This window comes from Botryllus schlosseri, chromosome 14, assembly GCF_051294905.1.
Source record: "Botryllus schlosseri isolate E-star chromosome 14, Bs_hap1, whole genome shotgun sequence".
NCBI classification, from domain to species: Eukaryota; Metazoa; Chordata; class Ascidiacea; order Stolidobranchia; family Styelidae; genus Botryllus; species Botryllus schlosseri.
The window spans coordinates 10,447,707-10,474,116 of NC_137249.1; the positions used below are offsets into that span (position 1 = coordinate 10,447,707).

Consider the following 26,410-nt stretch of genomic DNA (forward strand, 5'->3'; position numbering starts at 1 on the left):
TCAATGAACTAAAAAGTCCTTTTGTTTTGATGTTGGATTTAATACAATTTGTATGACTATACCGAATCCGATTCCGAAAGTGAAATGTTACTTTAGTAGAAAAATTGGATGACTCGCATTTTGATATTGATAGATGTGTAGAGTAATATGACTAGTTTATAAAATCTCGGTAATGTATTTTTGTCATGTCTGTGATCAACAAATATGTGATCAAGTCTTACCATTCGATATTAACTTTCGCAGTCGGTGTGAGCGAAAATTTGTTGAAGTAACAATACCGACGAGTTCAATAATATTCTCCATCGATGTATTCGAATAATCCGTCAGCTGCAAGCGGATTTAAAACTCGATGCCGTTTTGTGGTTAACTCAAGTCGGTTGCCGCGTACGTGTTGATTTCAGGAATGATCATGACGTGTTGCCTGGGTAGATTAGTTAATGTGGTTGTAACTATTACAGTAAAGAGTTGCTGACATTCCAATATCTTTTACGCTGTCATATATGGATTCAATTGTGATAAATTATTTCTCAGTAATTGTTCAGACATTCAAATCTCGTATACTCAAAATATAATAGGTTTATGGTCAAGTCGCATATGCATCGATTAGTAAATACTCTGTCTTACAGAATAGTATAACGACCTTTACAGTTGGATAAAAAGTATCGGTCCTATGAATACAACCAGATGAATTAATTCAAGTTTGCGAGTTGTAGTGATATGATCAAGTAAGTGAAAACTAGATTTGTCACACCGGTTAATGTTGTGAATAATTCTTTTGAGTATGGTAAGATGTTAAAATGTATCTTTGGTAAACGGAAAGCCAGATCGCGAATAGAGTTGTAATGTTTCAAGGATTGTTTCAAAGTATAATCTTGAAATGTGACTGGATCAAAGTTGGTAGTCATGTTTGTCAAACATATTTCAATTCACACTATACCAAGGTCCAAATATTTCATTCTGGATTATCTGAATTTACCTTTAGAACATCCCGCGAATGGATTCCGACACCGCACTATAACATTCTTAATAATAAGGACTCAAGGATTTTCAATCAACAATACTGGAATTTTTTTATAATCTTAGAGTTGGCAAATGATTAGTTGCGTGTTTTTGTTAAGCGTTTGATTTCCCAGTAATAAATACAACGATTGTATGTGCATACTTGCGATTCCCGATTCTCATTAAGCTAGATTGTATTGATTCTATAGGTGTGAAACAGCAGCGCGGAATGTGCGAATAATCCGATGCGGCCGAATGTTAGCGTCAGTAATATTCAGGTTATTGTCGAATCAAAAGATCACGTTAAAAAGATTTCTCAAAAGAATTAGAGTTGTGCCGAATTAACACATTCAGATACGAATCAACTTGAGCTGTGTAGTAAGTTTCATTTCAAGTTGACAAATTGACACGTTGCTTGAATATTCGCATGATTCTTATCATACAACTAAAGTCAACCACGTTCCGAAGTGTCAAAACATATAGCGACCACCAGAAAGTGTCAAATTGTTGGTTTACGAATCACCGTCTGCGACGGCTCTGTGGTAAACTAATTACTAAAGTAACACCATGCGACTGATTCCTGGATTTAGCAAACTATTTCGCAGTGACTGGATTAGTGTAATAATCGATACGATAGTAGCACAAAACAGCTGCACGGGCAACAATTCAGCGCGCGGGTCATTCGAAATATAGGTCGCACGTGCTGCGTAATCCTCTTGCACAACAAGCCACGTTTCCGTGTGTGCGGTTATTGTTGGTGACTCGTACATATTCAACACCACGCGAGAGATGTCTATACCAGCAACGTTAGCATGCGACCGATCCCTATCTCCGTAACGCTATCGTGCCACCGGGAGGGGTCGAAACACCACTATAACTGGAACGTTAACATACCGCCGTGGTCTATACCGAAAGTACGAATCATCACCGCATCCATAAGAATAACGATATATCATTGTCGCACTCACCGTAAACGTTGGGATTACCTGGAATCGGTCATACATAATAATTTGGGATATATACATTAACCAAGTACCAATCACGTGACTATTTACTTGATACACATTCAATACCGGTCGAGAGATACCTATACCCGAAAGTACGATATGCCGACGCACCCATAAGAACACATGGCGAATCACCACCACAGCCTATACGCAAAAGTATGACATGCGAAAGTACGACGTGCGGGAGATGTCTATACCTAAAAGTACGATATGCCAACACGAGTTTTCAATACGACATGCCAACGCAGCCTATACCTAAAAGTACGATGTGCCAACACGAGTTTCCAATACGACATGCCAACGCAGCCTATACCTGAAAGTACGACGTGCGAGCGCGCCCATAAGAACACATTACGATGTGCGACCGAGCGGGGGGGTCCAAAAGTACGATGTGCCACCTCCAGTTTCCAGGCGAATCACCGCCGCACCCATAAGAACTAATGGCAATTCGCGAGCGATCTACTATACTACTCCTGCGGGATGGCATTTGTCCTGTGGGGTTCAGATCGCTGGGACAGGTACATTCGGAGTCAGCCATTTAGGTAGGGTTACCATACGCCCTCTTTTAAGAGGATTTGTCCTCTTTTTTGACTTTTTTGAAAGTGTCCTCGGAGGACGCCCTCTTGTCCTCTATTTTGAGATTTTGTCCTCTTTTTTGAAAATTTAGGTCAGATTTAGAGCAAATTTCGAGTGATATGCCGTAAATGAGCACAGAAGTGACGCTCCGGCGGGTATTCCGGAGTGCAACACGGTGATTTTAGCTCTGAGCGGATTTTTTTTTGTCATCCACCCAGCAATGCGGAGAGAAAAACGATATTTTGAGATCTGAGCGGAAAGATGACCTTTTTTTTAGTCAACCGATCACAAAGTGAGAAAAATTCACCGGTTTTTGAGAATTCTTCTCAGGTTTTGCAAGTCTCAGATTTCTGAAAAAGTGTCCTCTTTTTAGATTTCCAAAATATGGTAAGCCTACATTTAGGCGTCTATGGACAATTAACCATATATGTATTATCGAAGTTTTCGGCCACCACAAGAGTTTTCCTTTACGGCCAACGTCTGCTCGGTCCTGATCGTTCTGGCACACTTCTCGGAGTCGGATGTTTCATGGCCAGGCCTGTTTATTTTTGAATATTGGGTTTTATTTTTGGAGATCCTCCAAAAATAAGATTTGAATATATCCAAAAATTAGCTTTTTTGGATGATGTTTTTTCAAGTTTTTTAGTGAAATGCACGTGTCAGAGCAGTGTAAATACTGTTGAAACAACCAGGAAACTCACAAACACACACAAAAGCAGCATGTGTGTGAGGGAGAGGGTCTACGAAACGCTAAAAGTACTTCCACCCACTGGAAGGATCAGAGGCGACACGACAAGGATTGAAGAGGCGGCATGATATGAAATCGTGCGAAAGTGGTGCGGGCGGGACCTTGTGACGCAGCTCGAATACCGCCACCTCTACAACAATAACTTCGTCCACACGATGATGGGACTGAATGGCCACCTCCGATGGCAACAGGACTTGATCCAGGAAAAGAAAAGTATGTGCTCCAAGTTTGTGGACACATGTTGGTTGTCAATTAAGAAGATGGCCACTTGGTTGACTAGACACCGTACCAAACTCCTCGAGATTATAAACGATAAAAGTCCGGCCTGTGCACCTTCTCTGCAGTGGTGGATCCAACTAATCGTCCTCGAGCGCATGGCCACAGAGCTGAGCACCACCGTCACATAGATTCAGGAACTTGGCCATCTGATCGTGGAGCAGCAGGAGGAGCTCCATCGCCTGGCCGAACGCCTTCGAGCTCGGTGCCCAGCTGAGGACTGGGACAATGACACCCGCGGCAAGGAAGGTCCTCTGGTCAGAGGGTGCCGTGAGTAGTAGCATAGATCGGTCGTGATGTGCCTGGGGTTCTTATGGGCCCTCTCGCACGGTGCCTCGAAACTCGTGTTGGCACGGTGACCCTTTTGACCCCCCCCCTTCCGCTCACACGGTGCCATTGTGTCTTATGGGCCCTCTCACACGGTAACCCTTTTCGGTATAGGGATCGCTCACACGGTGCCTCGAAAACTCGTGTTGGTGAGTCGTACTTGTGGGTATAGCCATCTCTCGCATCATAGTGTCCTATATGGTGTCGACACAAGCAAATCTCACGCCTCAGTGAAATTGTATCACGTCACAATTTCCAATTGGCTACAGGCAATTTGACGATCATTTTTGACCGGCTTACCGAGCATTAAATTTGGTAAAACGGGTATCAATCGAAAGCTGACTCTCCACTGATTACGAAAATATAAATTTTATTCCGCTCGTGGCCCTGGAACTCCCACAATCAGCCTCGAATTTTTCTTTGTTATGGAGATTGGCATTGGGACGCAACAATGGTGTCTGGCTCTTTTTCTCTCTCGTTTCGCCAGACAGCATTGTTACGTCCTGAGGTACTCTCTCGTTTCGCCAGACAGCATTGTTGCGTCGCAATGCCAATCTCCATAACAATTGTAATTGTAGCATTTTTATTTTGTGTAATTTTAATTGTAATTGTAATTGACAAAAATTTTGCTCAATTACAATTTCAATTACAATAAATTGCTATTGAGACCTGACAAGCACAACATAAAATAATTGACTTATAATGCATTCTCTTTAAATGTCGACAAGGAATTTTGTGGATCCATTCGCGGAAGCCCTTGACTGCGCCCTTGCGGGTGAAGTTTTTTTTTATTTTTACCGCTATGCTGGCCTCTGCTGCCATTGTATACAATTATTAGATCATAGTGTCCTATATGGTGTCGACACAAGCAAATCTCACGGTTCAATGAAATTGTATCACGTCATAATTTCCATTTGGCTACAGGCAATTTGACGGTTATTTTTGACCGGCTTGCCGAGCAATAAATTTGATGAATCGGGTGTCAATCGAAAGCTAACTCTGCACTGATTACGAAAATATAAATTTTGTTCCACTCATGGCCCTGGAACCCCCACAATCAGCCCCAAATTATTCATTGTTGAGTAGATTGGCAGTGTGACGCAACAATGCTGTCTGGAAAAACGAGAGAGAAACTCAAGAGCAAGGATGCGGCCGAGCGGCGAGAGTGGGATCAGCTGACGTCGCGGCAATAGCTATGTGCAATTATAGATAACTAACCTAGCTATACTTAGACGAAAGGATCTCTATAAGTTGAAGGATATTGCAGGAAAATTCGTAGGTCCCAAATACATTCTGTGGACCCAGTTCTACCTTTACAAATCAAGGAAAGGCTGGTAATGTGTGCTCGCATTTAGCGAAGCGCCTATAGAAAGTATCAACAGCGCCACGCATCTCTGGAGCCCTACGCAACAAGCGGGCTAAGGTAATCGATATCATAATAATCTGACATATCCAATGTAGACTACTTAGACGTAGCCTACATATCTCTATCAGCTGAAGGATATTGCGCGAAAATTGGTAGGGACCAAATCAGTGGCGGCTCGTCCTATAGGGCAACTGGGGCATTGCCCCACCTAATATTCTGTTCAATAACAATTCTTTACCATTTATAGACGCACACCAATCCATTTATACCGAAATCACAGCGAAAATCGTATTCTTCTTGTCCTTTCGCTTGTAAATGCCCATATATAGCGAGGTCTCTGCGAAAATCGAATTCTCTTCCGTGTTTCCGCTTTGCGAATGCCTATAGCCGGGGCATGCCCCGGTAGCGCTCATAACAAGCTTTCACTGTCTATTCTCTCAAAGCCGCGCACAATAAAGAAACGGTGATTTACTCTCTCCTATTCGTAAAATGGCCGAGCAACCGGGGCAAATAGCCTGGTCGCCCCTAAGGTGTGATGTAACAATCGTATCTATATCTGAACTCGAGTACCGTAATATGCGTTTAGTCGACCTTTGCTGGTATAGGTCGATTTTGATGGTGTTTCACACCATGAAAACTCTTGAAATTTGGTATGTCATGTCGTGATGGTGGTATTTAACACTGCCCCAAGTTTCAGGCTTTCTACTTAAAGTTTAGGGTAGTAATTTCGTTTCCGAAGTTCAGTGTGTGCTGATCCGTCACGTATCGCAAACAGATTTTACTCAAAAGCCGGTATTGGTATCCATTGATTTTGACGATGTTCAATACTGAGATCGGTTATGAAATTTGGCACGGTAAGTCTTAATGTTAGTATCGAACGCTGTACCAAGTTTCAAGTTTGTCACTGAACTGTGTTAGTGGTAATTTCGTTTCCTAATTCGAGTGAGAGCTGACTCGTCATTTATCGCTAACAGAATATACGCAAAGCCGGTATTGGTATCTATCAGTGACGTGCGGTGAGGTTCGTGGTTGGGGAGGCACGGACCCCCCCCCACACACACACACACAAACACGCACGCACGTGAAATATTCAGTTTTAATCGATTTATTACAGATTACTCAACGAAAAGTATGAAAAGAAACACAAGAAATATTATTCAAGAACCTAATTTCGGTATTACATTGTCTAAAGGATTGGAACGGACACTGTTTGTGGACATTATTTGTAAATAAAGTCCATGCGCCTATCCTTTGCCACAAAAATTTCTGTGACTTTGTTGTAAAAGTCCTCGTTGTTCTCCTTCAGTTTCAAAAGTCTCTCCGCCTCAATTGAGATGAGGGCCAAATAGGAAAGTCGCCCTGAATCGGTCCTATTTCGACTGTATGTCTTGAGTCTTTTTAACGCAGAGAAAGACCTTTCCACTGACGCTGTAGTAGCTGGCACAGTTAGCACCAGTTGGAGCAACTTTGTGGCCTCTGGAACCGTCTGAAGCAGATCTTTCTGGGTTAAAAATCTCAGAAGCTCTCCTGGAGATTTGCACTCATTCCTCACTGTTTGCGAGCTGTACAGTCCGATGAGGTCAGTCTTTAGTCTAACAAAGTCAAAAAACTTTGCATATTTTGACAGGCTCTGTAGTTTGGTGTCATCAAAATGTCGTGACATCTCATTAAATTTTGTACAGTCGACCAAACCGAGGAAAGCTAGCTCCCCAAAATGATCGAACCTAGCTTTCATTTGAACAAGGATGTTATCCAGAATGCTGTAGAACATTCGTTTTCTCTCATCTCTGACCGACTGATTTCTTCCGCTATCGGTTAGTTCAAGTCTACTGCATTTCTGTTCAAATCGCTGGTACATCATGTTAAACTCTCTTCTCATGCGTTCAACAGCTTCGATGGTGTCCTGGATTCGCGCACAACAATAGCCAATGTCCATGACCTTGTTTTGCAACACTCTAAAAAGCGCATCGGTTTCACAAAATACGTCTTCATATGCCATAATTAAAAAGCATGTTGATGCTTTTGTCAGCCAACGATAATATCCAGCGGCCATCATTTGAGTTTCATTATCCCAATTGTCAGGATTTTCAATAATGATGCGAAATACGGCACGCAGATCAGATTGGTACATGCTTGTTAGGGCTGTTCAGAATTGATCGACTTTCAAAATGTTGTGGTTTTCAGTCCGATTCCCATGCCTTATACCATAAAAACATATTCTAGGTACTTTTTTTCGTAATTCATCCCTTGCATTCGTGTGCACATTGAGCTGGAAGAATATCGGCTAAAAATAGGGGATTCCCCTAAAATTTGAGTGTCGCTATTCGGACTAGGCTAGTAAAACGTCATATATAAGCTGGTTTTATGTAGCTATTGCGGTTGGAGTGCTACATAACCTCACTATAGAAAGTATTGTCAGTTCAGGACACCATTTTCATGTCCCACACTGCCTTAGAACTCTTCAAAACTGCCGAAGACAGATAGTCATTTTGTTGGATCACCTATCCTACACTCCTCAACCCTACCCTAGATTGTTCATCAATTGCCGGGATCACCACGAGCAAGAATACAACTGTAAATGTATCATTCACTCACGGCCACATTATAAACATCACATTTTTTAAAGGAAACGAAACAAAAAGGCAAAGAAACAGATCAACTTGGCACCTTACATTGCACTGGGATGCAAAGCTCACTAGGAGTCGTTTCGGAGGGAAATTTGAGGCCTTGGTAGTGCTGGCATAGTCTGCGTATTCCAACGCATTTGAGAAAGGCAAACTTCTTGGCAATCGAACTCAGGAGAGTGCTACAGGAAAAGCACAGGCTGATCTGTCATTTGAACTGCTGGAACTTTGTAGTTTAACAAATAATGTCAGAGCTCTTGTGTTTGAGACAACACCCTCAAACGATGGAAAAAATAAAGGTGCGGTTCTGTTACTTGAAGAATTGATAAACAGGAAAGTTTTATACTTTCTACTTCTGCTTGTCGTCATCATATTTATGAACTAGTCATCCGGGGAGGTCTGGAAGTGAAGTGTGTTTGGATCTGCGACCACAGGCCCTGAAAACACAGATTTTAATACCTTCCAAGAAGTGGAAAGATATTGATCAATTAAGAAGCTCTAAAACACTTCAATTTGATGAATGCAGCTGGTTGGCGATCAAAGCTGATGAAGCTAAGCAAGAAGTAATTCCAATGATGAAGCCATATAATGGAAAGCAGAAAGAAGTCTTGATAAGAAATGACTACAGAGAATGTGCAACAGGCACCTTGGCGATTGTAGCTGCCCAATATATTGATAATCGTTTTCGCAAGCCTGGTGCTACTAATAGCACTGGATGGATGAGTCAAGTGCTGTTCTGTCAAAAATGTTCATGTGGAGAGAGCAAATGGGCGATTCTGAAGAGTTCATTAGAAAGTTGCCCTGTTTTATGTCCCAGCTTGGTTGAAAACTGGTAATGCATGTGACGCACAGTATATTGATCTCAAATTCCTTCGTGGCATGACAGACTTTTCATTGTGCGATTTCACAGTTGCTGATGTGGCATATAAAAAGAGGCGAGTACATCATTGGCATCTTACCGAGGAAACGGTGGTATCAACAATGTTCTCGGCTAAACCAAAGATTCCTGACAAAGTGAAGAAAGCGATGGCTGCTAAATTGCTGCAAATGACAATCCTTCAACAATTTCGCAGAGGTAGGCTATACCTCTGAGTCTAATCTCTGACTCTGTCTCTGAGTCAATGGGTATGGTTGCTTTAACTGAACCGGAATCATGGTTTCTATTCAATGCTATACATGTCGAACATGATTGATTTAGTCTTCCAGTTTCGGAATGGCATACTGATTCGCATTTCGTGACTGCTCAAGAATTTGTGAGTAGCGTTGAAATAGTTAACGGCGCAGCAGAGCGTTTATAATGTGGCTGTGAGTGAATGATACATTTACAGTTGTATTCTTGCACGTGGTGATCCCGGCAATTGATGAACAATCTCGGGTAGGGTTGAGGAGTGTAGGATAGGTGATCCAACAAAATGACTATCAGTCTTAGGCAGTTTTGAGGAGTTCTAAGGCAGTGTGGGACATGAAAATGGTGTCCTGAACTGACAATACTTTCTATTGTGAGGTTATGTAGCACTCCAACCGCAATAGCTACATAAAACCAGCTTATATATGACGTTTTACTAGCCTAGTCCGAATAGCGACACTCAAATTTTAGGGGAATCCCCTATTTTTAGCCGATATTCTTCCAGCTCAATGTGCACACGGATGCAAGGGATGAATTACGAAAAAAAGTACCTAGAATATGTTTTTATGGTATAAGGCATGGGAATCGGACTGAAAACCACGACATTTTGAAAGTCGATCAATTCTGAACAACCCTAATGCTTGTTGTATGTAGCAGGCGGGAATTTGAACTCCATCTTGTGGACGCTGCTCTTGGTAAGCGCCGTTTCACAACTTCATCCAATAAACGGGGGCGCTTCGAGGATTTGCTAAAAAATGACCCTAGTCCCTCAAGTGTTTTAAAAAACGCTCTGCTCTCAGGCATAAATTTTGCTGAATGCTGGAGCACAAGGTTAAGCTTGTGTGCATAGCAATGTGTGAACATGGCCTCTGGTACTTTTTCTTTAATTTTAGCTTGCACTCCATTAAGCTCTGATGCCATCACAGCAGCCCCGTCATATGTCTGAGCTACTAGCTTTTCCAATACACCCAAGACATACGAAGCTACCGCAGAGGCTCGTCTGTAATCACTTACGTCATCAAATCCCAAAAAGGCCTCCTTGACTTCACAGTCTAATCCCCTTTTTTCTACATAGCGGAAAATAACAGAGATCTGTGCTTTATTTGTGACATCCGTTGTCTCGTCTACCTCTACAGCGACAAATTTGGCAGCATTAATCTCACTTTTTATATCATTACGAATTACATCACCGACTGCCTCAATTAAATCGTTCTGCGTTCGATTTGACAAGCCAGAAAACACACTGGATGTCTCCAAATGTCTTGCCAACCTTTCATCTTTCTCGGCAAAAGCATGTAACAGCTCTACATAATTGCCGCGATTAGTAGAGCTTGCCTTCTCATTGTTGCCTCAAAATGCTAGGTCCTGTTTACCTAAGAAGCAGGTTGCATTAATCAGGTCTTTAAAAATATCTCGGTTTTCCGTTACTTTTGCATTGTGGATGCTAATATCGAGTCTCCGCTGTTCGTTCAAAGCCGTATCAATCCTGGAATTTCCGAAATATTTTGCAGAAATCGTGCTTTGAATATGAGTTATCGATCTCTCATGTCTGCTGAGGCTTCGTGGCAAATTTTTCAAGTCACAATATCCCGTGGTAGTCCAGACATTGTTAGAAGTTGAAAACAAAAGGCAGGGAAAGCAGTAAAGACGATTTTTTAAAGCGCAGCCACACAGCCATTCTTTTCGGGTATACCAGTCCGATTGAAAAGTGCGCATTTTCTTCTTTCCCATATTTTGAAGCAAACCTTTTAGTTGCGGCGTTGGTCTTCCGTTGCTGATCACTTCTATTTTTGCGCAAATCTCCAGTTTTGAGAACTCCCGAAGCTTGGATATATAATCCTCTTCCATTTTGGGAGCCCCAAGCGCGCTGTTTAATCACTGCGGTTCTGTATTTGATCAGCAAAACTAAATATGTCACTCACTATTATCACACCTAAATGATTAGACATCAGCCAGCCTGTGACAAATCAGGGTGATATTCATGATTGGGGATAGAGATGTCATTAGAATCGACCTGGTGTAAATAACTATTGCAGTCGAAAACACTATAAACGACCACAAACAACGACAACGCAGGCTATGTAAGTACATCAATCACATATCACAATTTAAGGTTATACAGCTATTGAATTTGAACACAGCATAAAGGCCACAAAAAACGACAATAGGCTATGCTAGTAGCTATCACATACCACAATTTAACGTATCTATGGATGGAAAATACATAACATATATATTTGTCGTCGCTACTATGCAATTCCTACAAGACTGTTGGATTCCGAAATCGATAGAGCGTTTCACTTTGCTGCAATTGTCCGATTGTTAGCAAATAGTGCATGCGCTAGAGTCGTTTGTGCCTCCTCTGGCCATTGTTTCTCTGCGTTGGCATTGTCTGTAATAAAGCCGACTGTCACCTTCTTTGACGATTTTTGGGGGGTTGTGGTGCTCTGACACTGGTAATATTTGGATTTTCGGAATCAGTGCGGCGATAGCATTTGATTGATACCAATTATTATGAATTCCGAGCTATTTATGATGAATTGCATTGTTCCAAGTGAGGCACGACCCGCCCGTGCCTCACCCGTGCCTCACCCGTGCCTCACCTCTCCTTTGGCGCTGTATTTTTGAATAATAATGAGGCAAATTGATTATGTTGGGTGAAAAAATGTTCAGATTTAGTTATTTATGAACATCGACGGAAAATATCAATAATCATCGAGGGTTTTCATAATTTTACTCACTCACTCTAACGACAGGTGAGGCACTGCCTCCCCTGCCTCATTGGACCGCACGTCACTGGTATCTATTGATTTTAACGATGCTCTTTACCTAGATCCGTCATAAGCTTTTGCACGGTATGTCTTGGTTTTAGTATCGAACGCTGTGCCAAGTCTCAAGGTTGACACTCAGTGATTAGGGCAGTAATTTCGTTATCAAGGTCGAGTATGGTAGAGATGTGCTCCGATCTGACACTTTAGCATACAACGCATTGCGGATTTCACGCAAAAGCCGGTGTATCTGCGGTAACGTTAACTGAGATGATGATATCATTCTCAGTTTGCAATCAAATATTTACTTTGATAGTATATTCTCCAATGTCAATTTCACCGTGAAATTGTGGCCTTCAAGCCATTTGCTCACAACCCCCTGCTGTCAAGCGCGATAGCTATTTCGTTTTCGATGGCGGCTAACAGCTGATCACTTGATCAGCCTATTCATCAGTAAATTTTGCGCAAAATTCGGTGTTGGTCTGTTCGCATTAATTTTGACAGTGTACCATATCGAAAAGGGCCATGAGACCACTGCTCGGTGATGTCATGTAACAGTGTACTAAGTTTAAAGCTTTCATCCACGTATTTATTCGGTAATATATTTTCCAAAGGCGATTTCGCAGCAGACCTATAGACAGTTTTAGACAGTAATAAAGCCATATGTGTCGTGTTACAGTCTCCAGTTTCAAGGCCAAAATCTCCTATGCTGTACCGAGACCGAATTTCCGAGGCTGCTATTCTTAGTTCTTCAGAATGATGTTTTGGATTCAATATGACAGGCCCAATCTATGAGATAACAATTGCGTATCTGTCCGAACTCGTTGACCTTTCCAGTTAGGCTTACGTTATCTCTCGAGTTATAGTCATTTCCAGGTCTAGTGCGAACATGAACCGTGTTGAATCTTTGTTCCGTACGCCGTTTACGCAGTTACCACACTTCAAGTCACAGCTCCCGGCGGACCTCTCGTGGCACATACGTTAAAATCACTGTTGCAAATTCGTGTTACCGTACCATCATTAAGTTGCTTGTTTACGTTGGAAAACGCCATTGTGACGTCATCTTAATAAAAAGTAGCTTGCAGCCCTTGCCCCACCACCCGATATTGTCACGAGCCGCCACTGGACTAAATACATTCTGTGGACCCAGTTCTACCTTTACAAATCAAGGAAAGGCTGGTAATGTGTGCTCGCTTTTAGCACAAACTCATTTTAATTGTCGATAGCATTCGGATCCAGACATATTGCTGTTTAAAGATGTTTTGGTCGGGTTTTGGAAAAAAAAACTTCTTGAAAAATTATATTTAACTTCAACATGTGCTGTTAGGTAGAACTGACAATTTTGGTGCCACATATGTTGCGATCATACCCAAAGGTGTCCTTGGAAGCACGCGTCATTATTACATTTGCCACTACCTATTTTGTGGAAATGGATTTTCGGCACTCGGATTTTACCGACACTGTCGCGTATTTCAAGAAATGCCGCTACAGAATTCGCTGTCAAACAATAAAAGTCTTCCCAATTTCTATATTAATAGTTTGCTGTTATTTTCAAGAAAAGTCATTTGGTTGCTGTTATCATTAGCCTACAGTAAATATTTGCACATGACGGGTGACTTTGCATGCTAATTGAGCTAAATTAGAACTAAAACTTGGTTGTATGGGTCCGCTGGAGTCCGCGACGGTACAAAGGGGTCCGCGAAGACAAAAAGGTCAAGAACCATTGCTCATGATACCATTAACTTTGGGCTCTTTTTAACTGTCATATTTCACTCGTTCTTATTTTAACCATGAAAGATCTTGCGACACCGACCTATGCGACTATTGCACAGTACCTGAAACAGTCGAGCATTTTTTGCTGCACTGCAATCGATATGATGTTCATCGGAACTTTTTATTAGACAGGGCGCTCGAGCTCAAAGTCACTGCAACACTCTAAAATCTACTGATCATCGCCGAAATGTTATCCCATGTTGCAGAATTTGTTCTATGTGGTACTCAGGGCCGTATCAGCACTTCGTCAGCCCCCCCCAAAACGTTGGTCTTGGGCCCCCCATAGGGTGATAACCGGACTTCTGGGGGGCAAAGCCCCCCAGACCAGCCTTTGGTTACCCGCTCTTTGCCGCTACTTGTCGTTAATATTGAGTGTCCGTTTCACGGGTCACCTATTCTCGCCTAGACGCGCGAAGCGCGAAAACATTTAAGAATCCATGATTGAATCGGTCGGTATCATCGCGAATTGCATATGTATTGCTATCAATTTTTATCCCCTATCTGCTGACGTAACCAGATTTACCGATAGAGCTGAGTGAGATGTATTTGAAAAGGTACAACCCCTCAATAATAATTCAACATCTTCGGGCGTATATAGCCGTTGGCAGGAACGAAACAACACTTCATCGAAACTTGGGGCTTGGACTCCCATAGGGTGATAAACCGACCCCCCATCATGTTGATCGCTTTGGCCATGAAGTCAGCCGTACTGTATAGTGAGCAAGCGCGAAGCGCAAAACTTTTCGATAATTGATGATAAAATCGGCCAATAACATCGGAAATTGCATATATATTGCTATCAATTTCTTGTCCTCTCTGCTCACTTTATCAGATTTACCGTTAGAGCTGAGTAAGGTGTCTTGGAAACTGTAGGACCCGTAAATAATAATTAAACATCTTCGGGCGGGCGGACCCGTTGGTATGACTTCGTTACATGTTGTTATTTCGTGACCTCCTGTCTGCTACATCAAAAAAGATAGAATCGCCCAAACGTACTAAACTAAAAGAAGCACACGATTTCAAATTGGTATTTCTTCACTGGCGTATAATTTTTCTCTGCGGGATGGAATTCGTCTTCAGAGGTTCAGATTGCCAAGACAGGAACATTCGGCGCCTGTCATTTAGGGGCCTAGGCAATGGACAATTAAACCTATATGTATTTTGTATATATAACGAAGTTTTCGGTCAGCGTAAGGGCAGTCCTTTTCGGCCAAGGTTTTCGCGCGGCCGATCGTTCTGGCACACTTCTTGGAGTCGCATGTAATATGTCCTAAATCGTTATATGTCTTGGTGCGTCATGTCGTGGTATTGGCCAACGCCGATATGTCTATTTCTAAAAATCTGACGCGTTCTTTTCTTGGGGGAATAGTACCAAATAATCAAGATATTTGGCACCTTGAAATCGCGCCGAGCGCGAAAAATTTTTCAAAAGTTGCATACATTTTCAAAAAATACTCTATAATTTATGCTCATTCACGAAATAATTTTGGGCCTTCCCCAATTGGGGGTTTTGGGGTGCGGGAGTTACGGTCCTGGTGGTACTTACTTGTAAATCGGTTCTTGCCCATATTTCGGGATATCGATCGCTCATTCTAGTCCGTGACGCACCTGACCTCACAGGCGAAAAGCGTCACTCAACTTTTCATCAATAATAATAATAATAACCATGAAAGATCGCGAGAAATTGAGATCGCAAATCCTCTCTCCAACTTTCAAGCGTGTGAGAGCGGAATAATGAAATAATAGTATGGTATTACTATGTCAGTTGTCCGATATATGAGATGGTTATATTAATTGCGCATACTCCCATCACATCCATCGAATGTATCGTCTTCGCCTTTGTCTACAACTACAATTCCAATTCTCTACTAGTTGCTGACGATTACCCCTGACGAGTGCCAGCCGAAAATATTCGGGTTCATTTCAATATGAATATACTATTCAACTACATAATATTACCATGGTGTAGTATCGAGTCGGTTTTACCGTGTTAAATGAGAGACGCATAGGCTACTTCACACTGTATATAAGAAATACAGAAGATTGGCATGAAGAACGGGCACGCAACGAAGATGTTGCCAACTAGGCGATTGCAAGACCGAAAATCCTACTCACACATGGCCAAAAAGTCGATCACTCCCGAAGGAAATTCGAGCCGAGAGATAATTTATAGCAGTGTCTACTATTTCGATGATGACTGGGGAAAAGGACATTGTCCAGACGTTTTTCTCACGGCTCAACGAAACACCGGTCCACATTTCTCTACCCTATTGTCAATTTCTATCATAACATAACGTCAACGCTCAAACAGGGAGTACTCGTGTGTTTATCGAATCTCAACTTACGTTTACCAATGAAGAAATACCAATTGTTCCCGCAGATCCATCGGCATACAATAGCGAAGCGTAATTGCGCTGGCGAAAGTATCTTACGCGGAGAAAAGCAAATATATATTCGTATTGATACGAGGCTATTTTGTTAGTTATCGCAAGGGAACTATATATTAATCATTATAAAACTTTCAGGGTGCGTGGTTAGATCGTACTGTATTACTAGAAATTATTCTTTACAGTGCGGCAAAAACTGTACATTAGCATGAGGCCACATAGTGCACTTAACTTGGTTCCACCGTTGGACGTAAATGCATTGCCTCATGGATCTGATGCCCCTGGCAGCATTAGGTACGAGAGGTTCGTATGTTATTAATATGACTCCAATCTAAATGTTTCATTCCTGAAAAGGTCGTCACACAGACCGGCAACAGCCGGATTCACAGCACGTTCAAGCGCAAGCAGGTCCATCCACACCGGAAAGGTACGGTAGGGAACGAGTTTTGAAGATGACAAAATGTGCACCTGTGATGCGACCATAGTCCATAGCAACGACGATAAGGCCTGTTCGTATTCACGTAGAATAGTCATAGTCATTCGTGGAAAGCCTGTCAGAGCGTCTAGAGCAGGGGTTCTCTACCTGGGGGCGCGGGAAGCTCTCAGGGGGGCGTGAGAAATTAACCACGTCTGTATGAATTCTCACTAAAAATGTGCTTCACAATCATTCTGAGAAGACGATTGTTAAAGATGAAACTTATTTCGTATTCAAGAAATCTCGCCAAATTCTAACTCCAGCATTAGCGCTCAACGGAGTATATAGGCTGACTTCAACTTCATTTCAGCAAATTTTTGATATTCTTTGAAAATTTGGAGCAATTCCCACGTGTAAGTTATTCATTACTTCATAGCTTTGCAGTAGCCTAAAGTTCGGTGCGCTGATCGGGGGTCAAGAAATAACAGCATGCAACCAAGTGACTAATAACATTTGGCCCACCCGAAGATGCATTATCATTTATATCTTGCCCTAAATTTTCAAAAGCACTCTCTCAATGAACCCTACCGGTGTATCTGATCACATGCGCTAAGAGAGGATAAATATTTGATAATAATATGTGATACTGCTACTATTAATTACACAATTCATTCGTGAATCTGAAAAATATTCGCGCTCGGCGCGACAATATGCGATCCCAGCATAACATTGCGACTCGCGATTTCGGTACGTACAAAAAAGGCTTTTGTTGAAAGTATAATCGTCCGGACTCCGTAGTTCACCGGCAATGGATATGGACAGATTAACATAGGTATTTCGCGTCCAGTTAGTTCAATACGGTTATGCCCTGTTATGCGGCCTCAGGCTACATAAGTAATCGAAATGGGCCGTGATTAGCAAAAAGGTTGCCTACCTCTGTATTAGATGATGTTCTCTTTTTGACATGACGAAAAGTGTAGGGGGGGTCAGGGGGCGCAATATTTTCGACCATCCCGAAGTGGGGTGCATGTCCAAAAAGGTTGAGAACGGCTGGTCTAGAGTCTAGACTCTTCTATACGATATATAGGAAATTTTATTCGATTCTCGATTCCAGGTGAGTCAGAGTACTTCACTTGACCAAAGAGCAGTATCTCGCTTCGATTCATATCAACAAAAAGAGTTGAAGGAACTGATCGGACAAACGGCGGCCAATTGGCTCTTCTCTAAAGATTTTAGGTGATTATTTGGGTCCGTGGACATATTAGCATGCGACACAATAGCAAGCGACACTTCAGCATGCGACACTTGAGCATAGCGACTTTTGGTCATGGCGACTCGTGGGCATGTAGACACATGAGCACATAGACATATTAACATGAGGACATATTAGCATGGGGACACATGAGTATAGGGACACACGAGCATGGATACACGTGAGCATAGGGACACATCAACAAGGTGACAATTTAGTAAGTGCCACTTGAGCATGGTGACTAATGAGCATGCGATACATGAGCCTTGACGACACATGAGCATGGGTACACAAGAGCATGGACACACATGCGCATATGGACACATGGGCATGGGGACACAAGAGCAAAGGTGCACATGAGCATGGGGTCACGTACGCATGCGACACTTGAGCATGTGACCAGTCTACATGCAGACACTTGAGCATGCGACACGTGGATATGCAGACACTTGCGCATGCGACACTTGAGCATGTGACACTTGCGCATGCGACACTTGAGCATGCGACATTTGAGCATGCGACATTTGAGCATGCGACATTTGAGCATGCGACATTTCAGCATGCGACACTTTAGTATGCGACATTTGAGCATGCGATACTTGAGCATGTGACCATATAGATTTGTGTGAAAAGCTCCAAAAATCGCGGTAAAGCGATAAAGGTAGTCATTGCTCCACATATATTGGAATCGTTTACACGTATCAGACGAACTAAAATAATATATCCTTTTGTGAGACGAAAGCGATTCCGAATTCGAATTTCGACAAGGGGTTTATTATTTTATTTTGCGGGTCTCTTTTGATAGGGAAGTTTTACGTGCCGTGGGTGGGTAGGGGGAACATTAGGGTCCGAAATGGGTTAGGGTCCATGTTGGGGTTAAGGTATCCCAAGATTAGGGTTGGGAGTGATGGATATTAGGGTTGGCTAGGGTTAGGGTTAAGGTATCCCAAGATTAGGGTCGGGGATTATGGGTTTTAGGGCTGGGAGCCGGGAGGAGGATATTCGGGTTGGTGACGGTTAGGGTTAAGGTTAAGGTATCCCAAGATTAGGGTTAGGTTTTGCGTTAGGGATAAGGTATCCCAAGAGCAGGGTTGGGGGTGATGGATATTAGAGTTGGGGTTAAGGTATCCCAAGATTAGGGTGTGGGTGGTGGGTATTAGGGTTGGGAGGGGGATATTAGGGTTGGTTAGGGTCAGGGTTTGCGTTAGGATTAAGGTATCCCAAGGTCAGGGTTGGGGTGATGGGTATTAAAGTTGGGAGCGGGGATATTAGGGTTGGAGGAGGAGAGATATATTATGTTCGGACTGGTATAAATCCATGATTTTGACGCTAGTTAACTACACACTAACATATAAAAAATGCTCAAGTGTCGCATGCTCAAGTGACGCATGTGCAAGTGTCACATGCTCAAATGTCGCATGCGCAAGTGTCTCATGCTCAAATGTCGCATGCTCAAATGTCGCATGCTCAAATGTCGCATGCTCAAGTGTCGCTTTCTATGGTGTCGCATGCTCAAATGTCGCATGCTCAAATGTCGCATGCTCAAATGTCGCATGCGCAAGTGCCGCATGCGCAAGTGTCCGCATGCTCATTTGTCATCATGCTAATATGTAACCATGCTCATACATCACCATGTACAAGTGTCAACATGCTGAAATATCCCAGTGGTTATGTGCCCCCATGCTCACGTGTTACCATGCCCATATGTCACCATGTTGATTAGTCCCAATGCTAATGTGTAACCATGCTCAAGTGTCGCATGCTAATCTGTTTCCATGCCCATGTGTCCCCTTGCTCATGTTTCACCCTGCTGATATGTCCCCATGCGCATGTGTCCCCATGCTCATGTGTCCCTATGCTCATGTGTTACCATGCTAATGTGTCCTCAATCCTCATGCTAGAGTGTCGCATGCTCAATTGTCGTTTTTCATTGTGTCGCATGCTCATATGTCGGGCAACCGATTATTTGATTGAACATTATGCAGTATAGCCTATGCTGCCATTCCAGCCATAGGCTCATATGCGGTCAAAGTATTTAGGGTTTATACTCAAGTATAAGTAGTATAGTAGTTGGAGGAGGAGGGGGATGAGGAGGAGTTTATTTCATTATAACGTCGTAAATTTCTTGTCCATTATGAGTTTAAATATGTCAAAAATTTTCAAGAGGATGCAGTAAATGAAGGTCTGGGATGCATTCAGACGTCGTCAAGAGGTCGCATACTTTATTTAATATATTGAAGATGGCAATTTTCAAGATGATGGATCTTCACGACTAAGCAATATATTCCAATACCAGAAGTGATCAGAGTGTTTAGTGTATATGTACAGAAATAACTTCGTAAAATTCTACTGAATTAAAATTGGAAGTAGCAAGTACCAATATATGTTAAAACTGCTTCAAGTTGATGTTGAAAATGAAGATATGAAAGTGCTTAAGTAGGTCTATCTAGTTTCATAAAGTAGATTTTGTCGATAAATCAAAACTGAGGGAAGTAAGCAATTGTGTGCAAAACACTGTTAAGTATAGATGTGGAAGTATAGTCGAAAAACTTAATCACTTGATTAAGTACAGGGGAAGGTGGGGCGCAATGGATAAGGGGCACAATAGTACATCGTGAATATTTAAAAACTGACAGGAAGAATATACATCGCTTCGGTGATTTAGTAGTGCCATATCAGTCGTAATCCTGATGTGGTTTGATTTCGCCAGGGTGAGAAAATGCCGGGTTGCTAACCAGCGTAAATTTACATCGCTACCTTTCGAACGTGTTTTAGGTGGCTATATATCGTTTGTTGTGCTTGAAATTTGTACACAGCTTGATCAGAGCAGTTATTAGTAGCCCCGTATGCTAGTTTTGGCGCAGGATTGCGATTTCAAGTTTTTCAGGTGGTGCTCTGAAGAAGTGGGTTGGCACATTGGGACAATTTGGCTGGGGCACAATGGTCCCTTTACATCCAAAGGCCGATTTTTGGAAATTCCTAAAAATCAACAGAAGAGTGCATGCGCAGAAGCAAGATCATCACCAACACTACCTTAAAAATAAAACAGAATGTGTCACGCAATAAATGGAGGACATTAAGGTTCTATTACCACTCATTATAATCAATGTGGATCGACGAGCCGGTAGTGATCTTCATGCAAGTTTCATTGCGAATCCAAACTTCGAGATGTGAACTTGAACTGGTATTGGACACCTGCCGACCCATTCTTTACTTCAAAAGTTCTCTGTTCTGATGCAGTCCTAAATATTTTAAGACTGTCCCATTTCCCCCTATCGTTTGTCCCATTGGGGCATAATGGGATAAAAAGGTGCCTTTTTAAGTGGCTTTGCTTTCGCTATTTCTTCGTATTGTCAAAACAAGTAGGTGTAAGAAAAATGCCATCGAATTTCGAAGACAGCACCTTTATTTGCTGCAATGTGGCGGCGGGTGTAATTCGTGCAGTCCAGAGAGAGAAACAATTACATACGCGAAACGCTGCATTGCAAACATTTTAAAATGATAATTGTTAGTCTGCTTTCAATAAAGTGTTTCTATATAATCAACTAATGATATTAGTCTGGTGCTGGGCTGATGAGTCTTTCCATAAACCCTTTTCGTAGCCTATAATATGGGCCTAGCTCAAAAGCAACCGTGTTCATTTCTCCATTAACCACTGCTCTTTCCAGATTCAACAGTCTCCCGCTGAACGGGATGCCTACAGCTCTCAAACTTTCACAAGACTTACATTTAACTGTCCTTATACCGAAGAGGGACGGTGTGCCGACGTTGGAGTATAGGGAACTGCATCAGGTGTGTCGGTATTAGTTAATCGCTACGGTTATGTTTAAATCGCGACCTCATAGTAAATCTTAATGACCTTTCTCGTGATTGAAAATGCAGAAATTGAAAACTATATATGCGTAATGTCAATCGATTTACAAATGGAGAGGGGTGAGTAAATACTTTTCACCTGTGTCCATCGGTAGCCTACGGATACGCCAAGGAAAACCTGATTAAAATATCAAATAATACACCGTTCAAATAACAACCGCCTTTCAAGAGCATACAGTGTAAGTAGGAAGCTACAAACCATATACAAGTGCGGAGCGGATCGACAAATTCTCTAGTCCTACTCCGATCCTGTTTTTTAAAACTCTGGTCCGACTTCTATATTTAGGCCGGATTCTGGAAATGACCGTGATACGGTCCGAAAAACTCCGATAATAATTATCTACTCACAGGATGGTATTGAATATTGATTGAAACAATGCAAACGGGACATTAAAAACTCAAAGATCAAACCCAACCCTTATCTGAAGTAATTATACCAACTTGGACTTAGCATGTGGTTTATTTCAATGAACGTTTCACTTTAACTATTGATTCGAGGGTGGAAGAGGGTAAGGCTGTCATATTATTAATAAAAAGTACTGATACGGCTCCGATCCGAGTCCGGCCATATCAGAAAAAGCACTGATCCGGCTACGGCCATAAATGTGAAAATCCAGCCGGATATACGGCTCCGGTCCATGCTCCGCCCTAATATACATATGTGAATGTGACTCATTTTAACATTCATTAATCTCTGAAGATTGGAGTTGTACCTTCAGGTGTGCCGTCATTAATAGATATTCCGTGCGGCACTGTTGCAGAGCATTATTTTACGGCTCCGCTGATTTAACATTGAAACCTCAATTGATTTGGGTGTGAGAACTAAACTATATATGTATGTACATTGTACCTACATATATAATATACTTAATAGTTCCTAATGACATTTCATTTTATTCTAGATTATACGTGATCTCACCATCGGGATATTTGCTTTCAATCAATTGCCATCTTTCTCTTTTGAACCTAACCACGATTTAACTTCAACTTGTCAAATGCCATTGGCATACAAGAATACCACTTTGGGTAAGTTTATGAAAAATTAATGTGAATACATATACCATCTCCGTATGCTAGATTCTAGGTGGTAGGCTACGTCGAACTATCGCGTAGTTTCGTACGCCTATAGAGCACTGACATAGACATAAAGAAAACTGACACCTTTGCGCTCCTCACCCAAACAATATCTAACTTGCGACATGCACATGATCGCGACATTTATATTTAATACGTCACAGAGGTTCCGTCACGTTACATCACTTATCACAATCCGAGAAAATCTCACCCATTCCTCCCACATCTTCATCCCTTTGTATGTTTTCTAGTATCCTGGTTATACGTCTCTACATGTTTCTTCAGGTCAGCTTTTGATTTCTGTGGATTATCTTATGAAGAGCCTTTGGCACGGGACCACAGTGCCGGAGAAAAAACGTCCGCCGTTGGCGGATAGATGGCGTTCATTCGCATCTGGTGCAGATCACAAGGGCGGATTTGATGAATTTACAAGTGCAGGTTCATAACTGCCATTCAATTGCAGTAATTTTGGGAACGCTTTTAACTGACTATGTTAAATCAGCACGAGTTGTACAGAATTAATGATTTCCCATTCATAGAAATATATAACGTTATTCATAGAAGAAAAAATTCCATATATATAACTACCGATGATCAAGGACTCGATGTAGGGTTACATTTAAAACAAGACGAGTTTTAAAACGCTTTGTTTAAAAGATGTTTTAAACGGCGTTCTTAACAAATTACTTTTTTTTAATTGTTTATATTCGAAAGCTTTATAATGATGTCATAATTGTACAATATTATACTATCAAACAAGTATGTAATGTGAGCCTCAGGTCGACTTGCACTAGATATGGTCGATTGATATGATGTGAAATGGTGGTAACCCACGAAATCGTCGTCTGTTCAACAGTTGGAGATGGGTAACCGATGATGATGACCGCCGACGCAAAAATGCCGCATAGCGATGTAGTCCTGGTCGAAGATATTCTTTGGTCCTCTTAATATAGGGGTTGTGACTTTTTGGTCGAAGGGGCCATATTGAACCATATTTTCAATTGTAATTCTTAAGGAGAGGTGCAACAGCGTTAACCTGCCGTGACTTCACGGTTGCACTTTCGTGACGTCATGAATAAAAATACGATAGAAGACATGTTTGTTTTAAATGCAAACCTACATAAACGGAATCATGGAAGACAATCTAGTTATCAGAGCACTGATTCGAGATTATATTTTTTCCAGGTCAACATTATGTCACGGACGACGCCAGATATGAAAAGATCTACAAGTCGCTAAATGAACTGGATCCTAATGATATGACGGCAAAACGAGAAAATGAATATTTCAGCAAATTCACTGGTAAAGGACAATGGGCTAGAATTCAGGATTGGTCGATATCGTAAACGGTCTACTTTATGGAGTGTTCAAATACGGCATTGAATTGTTATACATAGTTGTTACTGCGCGATACGCGAAATGATAAGGTGATCACTATATGCACATTGCACAGCCGCCGGTCTACATTTTGAGTGGTACAACCGTTGGTAGATCAAACGCGAACTACACACAAATAGCAGTCCAGATGTGCCAGATATAGGTCCTATAACGTTAGACACGATTACTATACAAGAATAGCCACGTCGAAGAGCATATTCGGCCATTCGGCGTTATTACCCAAGACTGTCAAACTGGTTGATCACATTCTACAGAGACAAATCTGATAATAATTAATATCAAACCAGCATTTTGCCATTCCTCTTTTGGTGTTGAAATGCACCTTGCAATTTAGACACCTGTTCAGTCGGTTGACGAATAAAAAACATATTCGACGCCGTGTGAGAACCGAATTTAAGACTGCTAATTTGTAGTACGCAACTTTTTCATACACTTTTGCTCGAAGTAGTACTGCGGGTACTGAAAATCATTACTTTATTTGCGTCATGCATATTTGTATATCAAAATATGTATAATGCCTATACATATCCTCCGTGAATCTTCTAATTCTATACAACACCTTCTAGAATTTATCAGGTGCAATATGAACGTCCACGTCACGTCAATACAAGTTTGCAGCGCATCGAACGTAATTGCATTTGAATCGAAATTTGATATTGAAAGCCAAATTGTCGCTCCCGAGGAAAAGATTGACGATTCTTCCCAACAGAAGTTGCGCAGAAGACTCAGAATGCAGGTACTTATGCTGTGATTTAACAGCAAGACACTGATGAATTTTTAGACCTAAATATACGACTTACACGCGGCGATTACCCGTTTACGCCCGCAATATTCCATTGTGATGCTGCAGCATTTATGGCCAATATCTATATCAGGGATATGTATAGGATTGCATTTAAAACATGAATCATTTTAAAAGAAATATATTTAAAACATGGTCCTTGCTTGTTTATCTCGAAAGTATCGACACAATGATCATATGATATATAATGTTTGAAAAAACATTTTTGAATGCATTTTTTAAAACACTGTTTAAAACATGTCGAAACAAAATGTTCTAAACACCATTTGTTTTCTATTCAAACCTAGATATCCCCGATCTAAATCGTAATTCCCACTTTTCTATACCTTTGCTCATCTGCATTGTTGCGTCGTGATATCCCTGAGTCGATTTGATCAGATGGAATCGGTTGCAATGGGAATGGAAATAGACGATAAAAACAAGAAGAAACTCGAGTTGTTGAAGATAGTCGCTTTTCTCTCTCCGTTGCTGGCAGCCTTGCGAAAGCGAATGATGAGAATACCGGATATTGATTCTATGCTCTCTGTCATATCAAGTGAGTGGCGAAAAAAATCCCGATTATTATAGCAGCAAATTTAATTGCGTAATTAAATTAGATTGATTCGATACGTTGCCGAGATGAAACGTGACTGCACGCATTTGTCTCTTTTGCATCGTAATCCAATTAAGGAATGCTTTTCCGATTACGAGCCTGAGCCGAAGCCTAGGCATGAGACGGGTTACTGACATTAACTTGTGTGCCTTGGAGTCGACTTTTATCAAAATACACCAACCGAAACTCTGTCAACAGAAGGAGTTCGTGTACTACCTAGGAATAGTGCACTAAAACCTCTCTCATTCGAAGTTTAATGCTGGTGACGTCATATTTTGTGATACGATTGTTGATGTACAATGTTCTTTCTTATTCTCTACTAGTTGCTGACGATTACCCGTGACGAATGTCAGCCGAAAATATTCGGGTTCATTTCAATATGAATATACTATTCTATTGTATACTGAGGTTCTGTACCTCCAAGAAGCTCTTCAAGCATTAACGATTGCATCGCACTTTCGCAAACCCATCCCAACATAGAAGAAATGCTACATCAATTTAGCGAATATGTTGAATCAAAACTCATGGTGCGTAATTTGAATTAATCCAGATCCGCAGAACGATCTGTGAACAATTCATAGCAAAGGCGAAGGTGTATATTTCCGCAAATATTAGACCATGACAATCAGGAGATGTGCTATAGGCCGAGTAACGATTAGCAAGACGGGCAGTCGTTACTCCAACAACCGAGCTAATTCATCGTCAATTTCATCAATAAATAAGAGATTATCATTCGATTCGAAATTATCATTTGTGAAATCTGTTGATACCCGACTCGAGGTCTCGTTCTTATGTGAGCGCGAAACGGCAATATCTCTGGCTGTATTGTAACTTGATCACGCTGCTCACTTTTGGTAATTAAGGGCAAGTTATGTCTGTTTCTGCTGGTATCTCAGCTTACCAGTTGTGGTGCTATATTGTAATAGTACAACTGGGTTATGTGAATGAGTTACGGGTCGCAATAAAAAAAGATCGGAACATCGGGCGGGCGTTACATCGAACTGAATCATGAATCATGTCACAACTC

The 26,410-nt window shown here is 41.6% G+C and overlaps 1 protein-coding gene and 1 pseudogene across 3 annotated transcripts in view; one reads left to right on the forward strand and one right to left on the reverse strand.

The window, feature by feature from the left end:
- Positions 1–6,053: 6,053 nt before the first annotated feature.
- Positions 6,054–10,897, reverse strand: LOC145456015 (zinc finger MYM-type protein 1-like; annotated as a pseudogene).
- A 4,622-nt stretch (positions 10,898–15,519) lies between these two features.
- The window catches only part of LOC145455473 (ankyrin and armadillo repeat-containing protein-like), a 37,203-nt gene continuing 26,312 nt past the window's right edge, over positions 15,520–26,410 (forward strand). For 2 of the 3 annotated variants that reach the window (XM_080333449.1, XM_080333451.1), the window contains exons 1-9: positions 15,521–16,271; positions 16,332–16,404; positions 17,507–17,628; positions 21,313–21,436; positions 22,420–22,543; positions 22,877–23,029; positions 23,777–23,893; positions 24,556–24,725; positions 25,170–25,326. In XM_080333449.1, the coding sequence (XP_080189575.1) occupies positions 16,186–16,271; positions 16,332–16,404; positions 17,507–17,628; positions 21,313–21,436; positions 22,420–22,543; positions 22,877–23,029; positions 23,777–23,893; positions 24,556–24,725; positions 25,170–25,326 (1,126 nt within the window). In that variant the 5' untranslated portion in view covers positions 15,521–16,185. Of the gene's footprint in view, positions 16,272–16,331; positions 16,405–17,506; positions 17,629–21,312; positions 21,437–22,419; positions 22,544–22,876; positions 23,030–23,776; positions 23,894–24,555; positions 24,726–25,169; positions 25,327–26,410 lie in introns of all 3 variants that reach the window. The other variant, XM_080333450.1, reaches the window with a different exon arrangement.